This window comes from Microchirus variegatus (assembly GCF_963457635.1).
Source record: "Microchirus variegatus genome assembly, chromosome: 8".
NCBI classification, from domain to species: domain Eukaryota; kingdom Metazoa; phylum Chordata; class Actinopteri; order Pleuronectiformes; family Soleidae; genus Microchirus; species Microchirus variegatus.
This window is the reverse complement of record NC_139809.1, coordinates 20,657,595-20,671,728: the sequence shown is the minus strand read 5'-3', so window position 1 is coordinate 20,671,728 and position 14,134 is coordinate 20,657,595. Positions and strand designations below refer to the sequence as shown.

Here is a 14,134-nt window from a genome sequence, read left to right as displayed (position 1 = left end):
TGTTATACAGGCCTCAGCACCAAGTCCAGCACCTGCTGTTGTTTCAGCTCAGTCTGCAGCCCTAGTTGCAGCTGCACCAGTCTCCACTCCAGCTTCATCTCATTTTGTTTCTGCCTCACTGACGTCAGGCCCAGGGCCAGTCATTGTCCAGATGCCCGACCTAGTGTCAACTACATCTCCAATTGTTGCACAAACTCCACTACCAGTCTCAGCACTTGTGACAACCCCTGCCCAAGCCCGAGCTAAGGTGGTACACTCAGTCCCTGTACAACCAGTTGTGCCATCAGTGAGCCCAGTGGTAGTTCCAGCTCAAACAACCAAGGTGCCACCACCAGCTCTGGCATCAACAACTATCGTCAAAAAGAAGGTTCCACCCCCTCCTCCCCCTCGGTCTACATCAGTGTCATTACCTGAGCCAAGCACAGAACTGCCTCTTGTAAGGACTGATCACCATGTCACCGCTGATGTGACCACTACCACAGACATGGGAAGCACAGCATCTGTCCAGCCACTGCAGTCTGTAGTTGTAGCTATACAACCAAGAATGACAGACATAAAACCGAATCATATAGCTGAATCTTGCATCGTGACCCCAACCAGACAAGGGCATGTAGTCATCAAAGTGCCTAGTGAGGATTCTTCATCTGTAGTTGGACAAACTCAACAAGTTATTACTGGCACAGGGTTAGTTGCTTACAATTCCTCTCTGCCACCAATTACTCAAATGACCACTGACCCTGCTTTAGATACATACAGTTCACTTACAACTTCACCATCCTCTGAACTGTCAGCAGTACCAATAGCATCGCTTCCACCTAAACCCATGACAGGGACAAAAGCTGTAGACACAGTTGAAATACCCGTGGCAGATACACCTCCACCACCAGCAACACCACCACCTACTGGATTACCCAAGCCAACTGTTTATCCAAAGCCACATTTTCCCACTGCAGTTACGATTGCTGCAACAACAGCTGGTCCCACTCAAACAACCAAGTCTCCTCCACCCATACCACCTAAGCCTATATCAATTCCAGCTGGACTGGTTTTCAGCCACAAGCCAGGAGAGAGTGTCAAGCCACCTCCCCATGTAGCCCTGAAAGCTGCAACACTGCCCAGGACCAAGGAACCTCCAAATGCTCTGTCGCTTAGTCTGACACGACCTGTTGAATCAAAATTTGGTGCAACATCCCCTAAGTCACCTTTGTCCCCTCGACATTCCAAATGTTTGCAAACTTATGTGGTGATAACTCTTCCATCTGAGCCTGGCTCACCTACTGAGGTTATAACAGTCCAGGCACCTGCAAGGAGAGGCTCCATTCCATCTGCAAAAGTGTCTGAGGTGCGGCCTACACCTTTTGAGCAAAAAGCACCCACTGAGGTATACTCAGCACAGGCAACAATGAGGACCTCCTCTGTCCCATTGGTAAGGCATCCACATCCAGTACCTGTGCCTCTTACTGTTGCAGTGGAGCAAGTTACATCTTCTGCAGCATTTGCTTCTGAATTGAAAACAAGGAGAGACTCTCTTCCCCCTGTAGTGCATCCACCACCATCTGTAGCCGAAGTCAGCATGGTGTCAGCTCATCGGGACACAATCATCCAAGTGCATGCTGTACCTCCTCCAATCAAGAAACCATATGTGCAAAAAGAGCAATCAACTGCTCAGCCACTCTCACCACCCGGAATTATATCTGAGCTAATCTCGATGCCCCCTAAGGTTCTTATTCAACCTGTGACAATCCAAGACTCAGTAAGAACACAGGCTATACCATCTGTTGCTCACCAACAACATATGTCAATAGAGGTAACAACAGCTCCACCAGAAGTTTCTCAGGTCCCAATAACAACTGTACCCGTGCAGCCACAGCCACTGAAAGAAGTTGTAGTTGTACCACTGCAACCTTTAGATCCACTAGGTCCACAAAATAGATCAGCTACAGACCCTTCAACTGTTAGTTACCCACAGATTGCAACTCAAATAGAAATGCTACAGAAAGAACAGAGTATACATCCTAATCTCTCTGAAGGGTCTATAGTATCATTTATAACTGAAGTGGGTCAGCAACTTCCTGTTCATGAGCAACTGACAGAAGTTGATGCAATAACACAACCTGCAGACCAAATTTTACTCACAGATAGTCACACCATTGCTGAATCAATACTACAACGTTTCCAGCCTTTCCAAGTGGAGCCAGAACAGCATCCAAATGTGGAAACCCTGCCTACAATGTTTGAATCACTCACTGAGGTTATTTCCATCGATGCTGCTGAAAGTGGACCATCATCAGCATCTACAGTATCACAATTTCAACATGTAACAGCTGATTTTACCCCAATACCTGAAGTAGCTAAGTCAATACTGCTAGCCCCAATTGATAAGGTGATAATCCCAGCAGGTACTAAAATAACACAATCACCTCTTGTGACTGATGTGCAGCAAATTGTAGTGCAACCAGAAGTACCTTTTGTTCCTTATTTACCACAGGTCAATGAAGCAATTTCGTCTTCTGTCATTTCAAATTCTACACCACCACTGGAGGTCATTGCATTGCAGCCTGAATGTGAGACTCCCATAGAGATTATAACACAAAGTACTGATGTAGCTTCAGTTCCATTATCCATGCCAGTAGGAATTATTAATACAGAGGAAACCACAAGTAAGCAGAGGACATCTGTACCATCCATACCCAACCAAGTTATTGCCTTTGCTGCAACCAGGAGAGAATCCATAACTATGCAGCAACCATTACAGTCAGCACAGGTCGTAAACATGCCATCGGAGATAGACATTCCCATGGAAGGTTATGGAATCCATGTGCCTTACAGAAGAGAATCTATTTCCTCAACAGAACAACAACCACACGTAATAACTTACTCATCTGAATTTGATCAGCCTCTGGAAATAATAACCACTGAGGCATATGCTCGGAGAACCTCAATACCCACTGCACAGGACATTCCACAGGCTGTTTCTGTGGCCCCAGTTTCCATCACTAAAATTCAGCAAGAGTCTATTGAGAGCCAAGAGATTCGGGGACCAGAAAAGGTGGTCTCAAGTATGAGTCACATGTATTCTTCTTCAGTATCCACTTTAGGGCAACCCCCTGAGAGCCTACCTAGTCTGGTCACTCAGGTGGTAACCACTGAGGTCCAGAGGACCACTGTTTCTGTTGTACATGAAAGACTTCCACAGGCCCCTTCACCAAGTATAGCAATCACAATGCAACCAGAAGTAGCTAAAGTCCAACCTCCCCTGAAAAAGAATGGGAAGCTGATATACCCCGGTGATGTCATTGATTTACGCACAATGAAGGTTGGTGTCAGAATGACAGAACAAGGCATGGACCTGACACAGCCTGACTCACGTCGACAGTCTTTTTCAAGTGACTCCAGTGGCCGTCAAATTACAGCAGTGCAGCCTGAGATAGTGAATCTTAGTTCACAGATCACCCCTGCAACCACATTGTCTGTTGTCACAGACAGCATCACAATAGTTACTTGTACAGCCACCATCGCTTCATATAATAAAGCTGCAGCTGAGAAACCCCTTGATATACAAGGCCATGTTATGGCATTACCTCTGCCTGTCAAATCATGCAAACCATTTGAACCAATATCACAGATTGTATATAAACCTGTGAACTCTGAGACTGTATTCAGTGCTGTTGCAACTACAGCTCAGGATATACCCATTAATCTCTCCTTTGGAGGTCTTGTCTCACCAGCAGTCAAACAACCGGCAGCTGTCACCAATGAAGGTCCTGTTCTTTCCCTAGAAGCCATGGATCTCTCCAACTACAGACCAGTGAGAGCGATGGTAGCTTTATCAAGCACAAGCCCAGGAGTGGTGACCACTGTTGTAGAGGATGATGGAACTCCAGTTGACCTTACAGCTGGTAGGAGGAGTGTATGCTGTGATGTCATTTACAAACTTCCATTTACAGGAAGCTGCAGAAGACAGCCCCCAGTTACAACCCAGCCTGACGACCATTTTGGTGACAGAGATGACCATTACCAATACGACAAGGCTGGAATTTATAGAATCAAAGGCATGAATGGTGTAAAAGCATCAATGTCTGAGACCAACCTTACAGAAGCAGGACTTTTCTCTGGTGACCCCAACAGTGACTATAACTATCTCATTGGAACTTCGGATGGTGCTATAGACCTCACTGCTACCAAACTTCCATCTGGTGAGTATGGGAGTATGAGTTTGTTTAACCTGCATGTTTTGCTTTCTTTTGGGTCTTGCATTAAACTGATTTAATCAATTAGAGGATTTATTCTTTTACTTACGTACACAGTTACAGTTCATTCATTTCAATAGTGAAGATTCATGTGATTATTTTCCCTTAATGCTTCCCTTAAATGTTTCAGTTGTTTAATATGCATGCTTTGAGTAACAGCTGCCTTTTTTTCTTTTTGTCTTGATACAGATGCATTTGTGTGCCTTCGTGTGCTCCCTCAATATTTTGGCTTTGCATCTTGCTAGCCAAAATAACTGCAGATATGCATGTGCAGTGGTACTCTTTGTAAAGCCAAGCTGCATGACAATCAAGTGATATACAGTGCATTATGATTGTTTCTAGAATTATTGTGTTTTGTTAAGTACATTTTTTTTTATCTCTGGACTTTTCATCGCAGGTAAAGCTCTTGACTACACAAACAAAGCTACTGGAGACTATCCTGGGATGACTACAACTCCTTACTCCCAGGTTTCTGCAGCTGGTTTTGGTATAAATAGTGTTCTAAGAACCTCAGATGGAATCGTTTACTCCTCTGTTGCTGCCCCAGTTCCATCCACATATGCAATTACAACTCAACCAGGCTCAGTCTTTAGCACCACCTTAACTCCTACTTCAACAGTCCAAAACCAGTTATTGCCACAACCTTATGGCTTCATTCCTACTACAGACCCAGGACAGATAATTCCTTATGACACAGGTCTACCTAAGGAGCTCATACCCCCAACTTTGACTGACATTATAACAGGTTATCCAGATATGTACTCAGATATAACCCTGGAAGCAATTGCTGCCTCTCTTGATGCTTTGGCCTCTTCCCCAATGTTCCCTGGCCTAGACAATACCAAGATGGCCCAGTATCAGATGGAGAGGGAGATTCTAGAGTTAGAAAAGCTTAAACAGCTTTGTCTTGCTGAGGAGTTGGAATGGGAGAGGCAGGAAATTCAGCGTTACCGTGAACAGGAGCAGCTTATGGTTCAAAGGGAGCTTGAGGAACTTCAGGCACTAAAACAGCAGCTTCTCTTACAGCAAGAGGAAGAGCACCATGCACATATGGTGGCCCAGCAGGAGACCTATGCCCAGCAGAAAGAGCAGCTGCAACAAATCCAACAACTCCAATTGCAACTCCAACGCCAGCTAGATGAGCACTATGGTAGCAGTGGTCCTACAGGAAATCTCCTTGATGCTAAATATGCAGGAGTGGGAGACGGTGGCCAGTACTGGCCAGTCAGAGATGAGTCTACAACTTCATGTATTGGAACATATTTAGAGGAAAACCAAGACCAACTTAGCTTAGTAAAGAAGCCGCAAGCTGATCAGGACACATGTAAAAGAATAATTGATAGTGGAGTGCAGACAGATGATGAAGACTCAGCAGAGAAGCAGCATGTAGGGAAGAGAAAGAAGATTAAGAGAAGTGCTGATAGCTCAGCTCAGTCTGATGATGAGGACCAAGATGACTGGGATGCTCCTTCAAAAGCTCGTCGACGCTCTCGAAAACATAGCAGTGATGGGAAACATGGCTCCAAGGTCTCTAGCATTGCTATCCAGACAGTAGCAGAGATATCTGTCCAGACTGACCACTCTGGATCAATCAAACGTCCTAATGTCCAGATGGACACAAAGGTGGAAATCATCAAACATATCTCAGCTCCAGAAAACTCGCAGAGAGGTGGCAGTCTGAGCTGTCAGACGGACTCAGATAGAAGACATGCACCTATTGAGGTGGCCTACAGTACCCACCTAACAGCAGATCTCCCCTCTAAATCTAAAGTCTTTTATACCGCAGTCTCCCCACTATCTCCAGAAAAATCTCTTGGAGGCCAGAGAATGTTAACTGCTGACCCAGCCAGATTTTCCTCTGGTCCACGTATATTGAAATCTGGTCAGAAATCCCTATCTGATCCTATGTCCCTTAGTCCTTCAACAGAAGACAGGATGGGTGGATACAGTGCAGACATCTATTCTGTAAGTCATTTCAAAATGTAATTAAAAAGAATTACCATCATTGATAAAATAACTAAAATGTTGCTGATACTTGTAGAATGATAACACTGTTTTGGATTCCAAATAATAATAGCTGTGTATATAATTTACATTTTATTTTCATCTTACATAATAGGGTAGAGGCTCTTCTACTGGCTCAGGTAAGAAGGTGAAACGGACACTACCGGACCCTCCTCCTGAGGACGAGTCTTTGACAGGACGGTCAGGCTACAGCACCAACTCTGCACGTCGCCGCCTTGCCCGCAGTACAACAATGGCTCGTGCAAAGATACTGCAGGATATTGACAAGGAGCTTGATCTGGTGGAGAGAGAATCATCCAAACTTCGTAAGAAACAGGCTGAGCTAGATGAAGAGGAAAAAGAGATCGATGCCAAGCTGCGGTGAGTTACTACAGAATTAAAATCAACAAATTTCGAGTATTATACCTTCTTTCAGAACATATAACGCAAATTAACTAAGTGTTAGTGATCAATTAATATACTGTTAATTGATTACTATTGCATCATTGCATTTTGTCCCTCTCCTGAAATCATCATTCCTAATTCATCTGCATGGTTCCCCTTTTACCTTGATAGCTTATGGGCTAAAAGGCTGCCTTGACATCACACAATGAGACCTCTCCACACTCACACATAGTAAACAGGTACAAATGTGTGAGGACCTGGAACATATTTGGTTATTATGTTAATAGAATGCTTAAATTCTAAAACAAAAAATAAATAATAAAAAAAAATTCTATCTATCTTATAGGTACCTGGAGATGGGTATTAATCGGCGTAAGGAGGCCTTGCTGAAGGAGAGAGAGAAAAGAGAAAGGGCCTATCTCCAGGGGGTGGCAGAGGAAAGAGATTATATGTCAGATAGTGAGGTTAGCAACATCAGAGAAGCAAGGGGTGATGGCCTGGAGAGACCACGGACGGCTCCCCAATCGGAGTTTGACCAATTCATCCCCCCACAGACGGAAGCTGATTCCCAGTACAACACACTTACTAGTCCATACTCACACTATGCCCAATATGTTCCTCAGACACAAACCACGAGCCACTACACCCAACAGAATCTTTATCAGCAGCAGTCCCTTTACCACCAAGTGTCTCCTTATTCATCTCTATCCCTGTCCCACGCCCAGGCTCAACCTAGCAGCTACCAACATGCACTGCTCTTGCAACAGGGAAAGCAGCGACAAACTACTCTGTCTGATTTAGAGCCCAAGATCACCACCAACTACGAAGTAATACGCAACCAGCCTCTGCTAATTGTACCAACCTCTTCAGAAAGTGGATATGGTGTTGCTCACTTGGGAGGCAAGTATGGCAGCTTGGATTTGAGGCTGGGGATAGAGGAAAGGAGCATGGCCTCTAGTCCTATGTCCAGCATCTCAGCTGATTCTTTCTATGCTGACATTGACCACCACAATGCCAGGAACTATGTGTTGATTGAGGACATAGGGGAGCTTACCAAGGCTTCAACAGGGCTAAGCAACACTGGCTTGGGTTCTGGATTCAGTTTGCCTGATAAAGAGTTGTCCAAAGCAGACAGGCTTCTCAGAGCAGCAGAAGTCAGGCGCACAGCAGAGGTAAATACTGCACTATTACAGCAAGTCTATAGTTTTCTTATCATTTGATTTACAGTTTACATGCCATTTGGTCACTTTTTTGTGGCACATGAATCTCTCACTACGTCAATTTAAAATTTTAAAAAATAAGAACTGTGCTATGCTGTTTGTTTTATGCCCATGATGCACGGTTGCATATCATATTAAGAACGCAGCATTATGGTTAATTGAAAGGGCACTGAAAAACTGTTCCAAAAATTTATCTAGGTAATAATTGTCATATTTAATTATTCTATAAGTATTACACATGTAAGCACTTATATTTTCTTCATTTAGGTGGCAGATTTTTTAGGCACATCCCGTCTACAAGGTTATTGTAAAGGAGAAGATGACACTATGGAGGAACCATATGAGCTGAAACTACTGAAGCAACAAATCAAGCAGGAGTTCAGGAGAGGAACTGAGGGGCTGGAACACTTGACAAGTCTGGGCCTACCCCAGTTTCTCCCCAGTGACAGCAGTTTTCGTCACTTTCCTAAAGGGGAGAAATACAGCATTGGCAGGCTCACCCTTGAAAAACAGGCTGCAAAGCAACTCCCAGCAGCTGTGCTTTACCAGAAACAGATGAAGAACAAAAAGGCCCTAATAGACCCTAAAGTAGTTACAAAATGTTCTCCAATTCAAGAAAGTAGGGACCTGGAGCCTGACTTTGGAAGTTACATGGGATCTGGGGCCTCCTCTGTGACTAACCTGGCAGCTAGAGCCAGGTTGCTTCAGGATGAAATTACATTTGGGCTAAGAAAGAACTTGTCTGAGCAGCAAAAATATTTGGGCTCCTCTTTGGGGGCCAACCTAGCTGTTTCTCTTAATCTTGGGCAGTCCATTGGATTGGGACCCGCGATCAGGGCCACTGCCCAGGATGATGGGACCTACCCCAGTGGCTCACGTTCCCGACCTTCATCTCGCCCCTCCTCCCGCCCCTCTTCTGTCTATGGCTTGGATCTTTCTATCAAACGTGATTTATCTAGCTCCTCACTTAGACTAAAAACGGAGGGAGAGGTCCTGGATGCAGCATTTGCCTCTGGCATGGCCAGAGCAAAGCCAACTAGTTTACCTATCAGCCAAAGCCGGGGCCGTATCCCCATTGTGGCTCAGAACTCTGAGGAGGAGAGCCCTCTGAGCCCAGTGGGGCAGCCTATGGGCATGGCGAGAGCCTCGGCTGGACCTCTCCCTCCAATCTCTGCTGACTCTAGGGACCAGTTTGGGTCCAGCCATTCCCTGCCAGAGGTACAACAACATATGAGGGAGGAATCTCGAACAAGGGGATACGATCGAGACATTGCATTCATCATGGATGACTTGCAAGGTGCCATGTCGGACAGTGAAGGTAAATGGATCCTCAGCCTGATGCAGCAACTCGGCTGTTTGGACATGCTTGTCATGCATGCTGATGCTTAGTGGTGTGACTGACTTTGTGTTCTAAATGGTTCTTTCCCAAGCATCTGTGTGCTAAATAGTTGTTGATTGTTTGTTTTTTTTGTATTTCCCTCTGTCACAATAAATGAAACATGAGTGGTTTGCATGCATGCTCACCGATACATAACACTCTCGACCTGAGTTTATGTATGTCACTAATCAGTTATATTCATGTCCGGTCTTTTATTTCATCAGCATGCTTTCTCTTTTTATTTTGCATCAGCTTTCCTCCTTAAACTTAAAGCCCAGTGTAACAGCATTACAAGGCACACAATCTTTAGGCTTGAACTTATTCATATAGTCAACATTACAGCTGCTTTATAGTGAAACATTTAATAGGCATCCTAAACAGAGTTCTTAATTGGGAACATCTGTGAATTAATTGCAGATATAAACTGATTAAGAAAGTTGGTATGGATTCACTCCTGCATACATATATAATGAATGCTTGTGACATATAATGGCAAGTATTGTTGTTTTTGGTTTTTTTTGTATGTATTTATTATATTAGAGCAACTGTCCAACATAGTAACAATATAACATAAAATTACATCAAATGTAAAGTGCCTTATACTGTACATACAATAGATTACATGCGCTTAATCACCATTACATATTTTACAAGTTTGAAACTCTATCAATTGCTGGCATCTGGACTTTCTGCGATGCTTTAGAAAACCACCTGGATGCTGTTTTATCTGCTAAATCCTGTGATAGTAGACTTAAAATGAAGGTATGACATGGAATATCTGGGGATTGTCTTACACCCCCCTCCAACAATGTCTATCTACAAAACAAAGCACTATCAGAAGTAGGTCACTGCCACCAAGATAAATCTGTGTATAATTTGCATTTACTATTCTGAAGCATCCTTTAGCTTTTTTGGAGAGCAATAGCTGCAGAACTTTGAAAGGCATACTGCAGAGTCCTGAAATTTCAATGTGCTGAAGAGTTTATTGCATTCCCTTTGTGTTGTTATTCCTGGTCTGTCAGGGACACATACACATTAAGGACTAATCAAAATATTTGAAAAAGTAATGCAAGTTGTGGTACATTTCAGCTCTCTCAAGGACTGTGTCATAATTCACGTTCAGCATGATATCTTTCTGTCTCAGTTGTGTTGTGTTTACTGTATCTTTCTTATTATATTACTGTATGTCTTTCATTTTCTATCTGTATCTGATTTTGCAATCTTGCATGTTGTCTGATTTATGTTATTTCCAATTTCTGTCTAAATAAAGTGAATGTTCTGTGCTTGCTTAATGTTGCAGTCTATGTCTCATTGCTATGAGAGATGTCTATGTCTTCTAGTGATTGACAGAAAATATTGACATGTATTATCTCCACATTTGTTAGTGTGGAATTGGCAGAGATTCACGAGATCGGATAATTCTGTTCCTTTAGATATGAACACATAGTATGGAATTCAGTTAATATACATACCATTGGAATACTGAAGACAGTGTGAATTCAATTTTTATAAATAAATGAGACGCTACAGTAAAATGGCATTTGCAAAACTCATGGGGAAGGTTTAAGAGGGTTTTGTGTCCACACTGATTATCACACAATGTATGATAGTAACACATGATTTAAGAGCGTTTTATAAGGAATCATTAGAGTTTAGCTCTTGATAAGAAGATGATGTATGTCCATCTGCCTTGATTACAGCACTAAGTGAGTCCATGCTGGCTTTGAACAGAGATGATTCCAGAATCTTTCATGAAAGTATCAGACACGGTAGAGTATCTCATGGTACTGATTAAAGCCCTTTATGCCACTATGGCTCAGTCTGACATAATTTGATAAGTTTTGTTTTGTTTTTATTAACATGTTTGCATACATAGTACCTTTACTGACAGGTCAGACTTATTGTAGTTAAAATTTGCAACTTTTATTGACTGCTTGTACAGTGCATGTGCTCAAATATGCTCACAATAAAAGGTAGCACAGTTTCTGTAGTTTGTTAGATTCAATAAAACATGTTAACACATTTTTAAATATACATATATACAACTTTGTACCCTAGCTGGAGGCCCAAACTGGAATATAGAAGGTGAGGAAGCATTCAATTCCCATGTAGCGACTACACCTCCATGCCACATACCATGGTTCTGAATGATCCAACTTTTCTGGTTGATTTCCTAAACCAGACCCATTCTGGAATGACCCACATATCAGTAGTATACAATACATGTCATTTAGCAGATCAATGCATGTCATTTAGCAGTAATTGACATGTCAAATCCATTCATGGCAATATTGATCTCTTTTGTGTCATATACCGTATTGTAGTGAATCGAGTTACACATCATTCTGGAATAACCCATTTCTAGTATTCATATTCATGCACTTTTGCCAAAAAAATATGTGTATATGATGTGACCCTGCACAAGTGTTACCACAAAATTGTGGTAGATAAATATACATTACATACATTCTCCAAATTCTGAAGGTTGATGCTGACACTGTTTACTAATGCTGTGCTTTTTGTAAAATGTAAGTTTGCTTTCGTGTTGAAAGATGCAAGTTTTCTTAGCTTTGCAATTATGACAGTAAAGTGACGACCACTTTGTTTCAGATTATCATTATTGAAAAGGGTGCTAGATTTCTGTGTTTGGTACATTTCATAATTGAACAGCACGTGATAGCACACTCTGCAGTGGTTTACAGTATTTTATATTGTGGTTTTCTGAAATTGGAGTGAAAATATTATATGAAAAAATATATATAAAATGTTGGCTTTTCAACAAAGTCTGGTAGAGCTTCTTTCAGTGATAATGTTTCATACACAGCAGCTATGAAAAGGAGGAGAGAAACATCTGCATTCTGAGCATTGCATGATATCATAAGCATGCCGAACTCAAATGTTTTAATCCTTTTCTCAGTGTTTCCATCATTTCAGCTGAGAGATGGAATGGATAGGGTGACATAGGGTTTATACTCCTCTGAAGTACCAATGATTCCCCTGCCCTTACACAAGTGAATTGATGCATTGCTAACTGTGTGACACATACTATAGCCAAAGGATGATTGTGCAAAAATAATTGCTGCCCAAGTAGTCATTACCATGGTTTAAAAGCTAATTTATCAAGCTACCAGGGGTACAGGGTTTGTGTGATTGATTGTTTGTACATGGCTTTTAACCACTGCTTCTCCCTGCCTAGCCTACCATCTGAGGAGAGAGGACACAGACTGGTTTGACAAGCCGAGAGAAGGACACCTTCAGGGTGGAAACATGTCAGACAGGAGACAGGTGAGCATTCCACTTCACAAAATATTGCTTCCTTACCCTAACCAGAACCATTATTGTTTTTGAACAATTATGAAATATTCAGCATGGAAAACCTCTGTTTATGAAACCAATTTTCAGATCAAACTGGTTCCTTATGCCTTCCCTCACACTCGGACCATGCTCAAGAGAGACCCCATGGACACCAGTGTGTCAGGTAAAAAAAACAGACATGTCACACAAACATGGGTTTCTGTGCTTATTTACTATGATTGTTTTGCTAATCAGTTTACTTTCCCTCAGGGCATGGACTTGGGATCTGTGTCGTGGGTGGCAAAGACATTCCAGGGGGCAGTGGAGAGATCGGAGCCTACATTGCAAAGGTTATTCCTGGTGGTGTGGCAGAACACACAGGAAAAGTTGTAGAGGGTAAGATCACATTCCATGAATCTACTAGAACACATACCTTGTGCAGTTCAAAGTTAAGACTTTTCAATTATATCTTTTGTGAACAATTAACACAGCCCAAATGACTTGGCATTATTTCACGTGGTCTTTCAACTGTTATTTATTCCCTATAAGTCACTGTCTGAATCAGTGAGTTGAGATGCACGGCTGCAGCAGCCTTCTGTGTTGTGGTCTGTCATGTCTCATTTCGACATTGCATATAAATGCAGAAAAAAAGTCTGTGAACTCCTTCATCCACAGCATTAGGCTCTGTTAGTCACTAAGCTATATTTAGCATCTTTATAGACACGTACACATGCTCCCTCTCTCTCTCTCACACGCACACACACACACACAATAATTAGCCCAATAATCATTTAAAAACCCATTCAATTCTTATTTGCAGTCAAGAGTTTTAAAGTGATTGGGTTTATGGTTTGGATCGTAAATGGATGGAATACAAATGGAGATACTCACAGTTTGAAGATATTTCCTTGGTGCTAAATTGTTTCATAGCTCTCTCTACAGTGGAAACTCAACAGACATGACTTTTGTACAAAGGAGAGGGTGAAGGATGATCAGCTCATTTTAAATAGCTGTTTATGTAGGTAGGTAGATTGGCAAATAGTAACTGGTCGGGCTTTTGATTTGGTGTTTACTTCCCACTGAAAGAAATTGGCAGTTGTTTCATGCCTTAAGGTGCAAGAAGAAATAAAGCGGGGGAGGATATGATGAATTAGACAGAGTGAGCATGTGCACTAGCTCATGCAGAGCCGGGTATGGAGATATTAATTCAAGCCTTTATTGTTGCAGCAGCTGCTGAGTTGCTTCATAAGCAGAAGTCTAATCTAAGGACCTGCAGGTTTATGTTGTGTAAGTGAGGCCTTGTACTGCTCTGCCCTTGGGTTGCAAGTTTCGGTTTGCAGTGCAATTATTGTTTTGACAGAGGTTGCTGTGCTGTGTGTGTGAGGTGATAATGGCTAAGTCAACATGGCTCTGCAAAATGCCAAAATCAAAAGAAAAGTGTCCCCTGCCTTGTTCTCCTCAACAGATTAAAGTATTCCGAGATGGTACCATTTACCATTTTATTATATTCAAGATAAAACCAATTTCATTAAATTTAAATTTGTGTCACCTGCTTCACGTTTGGGGACTGGTGGTCATATTTT

The 14,134-nt window shown here is 42.3% G+C and overlaps 1 protein-coding gene across 1 annotated transcript in view; it reads left to right on the top strand.

Moving 5' to 3' along the window:
• pclob (piccolo presynaptic cytomatrix protein b) overlaps positions 1-14,134 on the top strand; it is a gene marked incomplete at both ends in the record, with an annotated part of 78,793 nt that overhangs the window by 45,262 nt on the left and 19,397 nt on the right. The window contains 11 exons of the mRNA XM_083894276.1: positions 795-1,381; positions 2,489-4,196; positions 4,648-6,215; positions 6,370-6,635; positions 7,006-7,831; positions 8,147-9,197; positions 10,958-11,026; positions 11,316-11,342; positions 12,454-12,542; positions 12,660-12,735; positions 12,822-12,947. Coding sequence (XP_083750402.1) covers positions 795-1,381; positions 2,489-4,196; positions 4,648-6,215; positions 6,370-6,635; positions 7,006-7,831; positions 8,147-9,197; positions 10,958-11,026; positions 11,316-11,342; positions 12,454-12,542; positions 12,660-12,735; positions 12,822-12,947 — 6,393 coding nt within the window. The remainder of the gene's footprint in view (positions 1-794; positions 1,382-2,488; positions 4,197-4,647; positions 6,216-6,369; positions 6,636-7,005; positions 7,832-8,146; positions 9,198-10,957; positions 11,027-11,315; positions 11,343-12,453; positions 12,543-12,659; positions 12,736-12,821; positions 12,948-14,134) is intronic.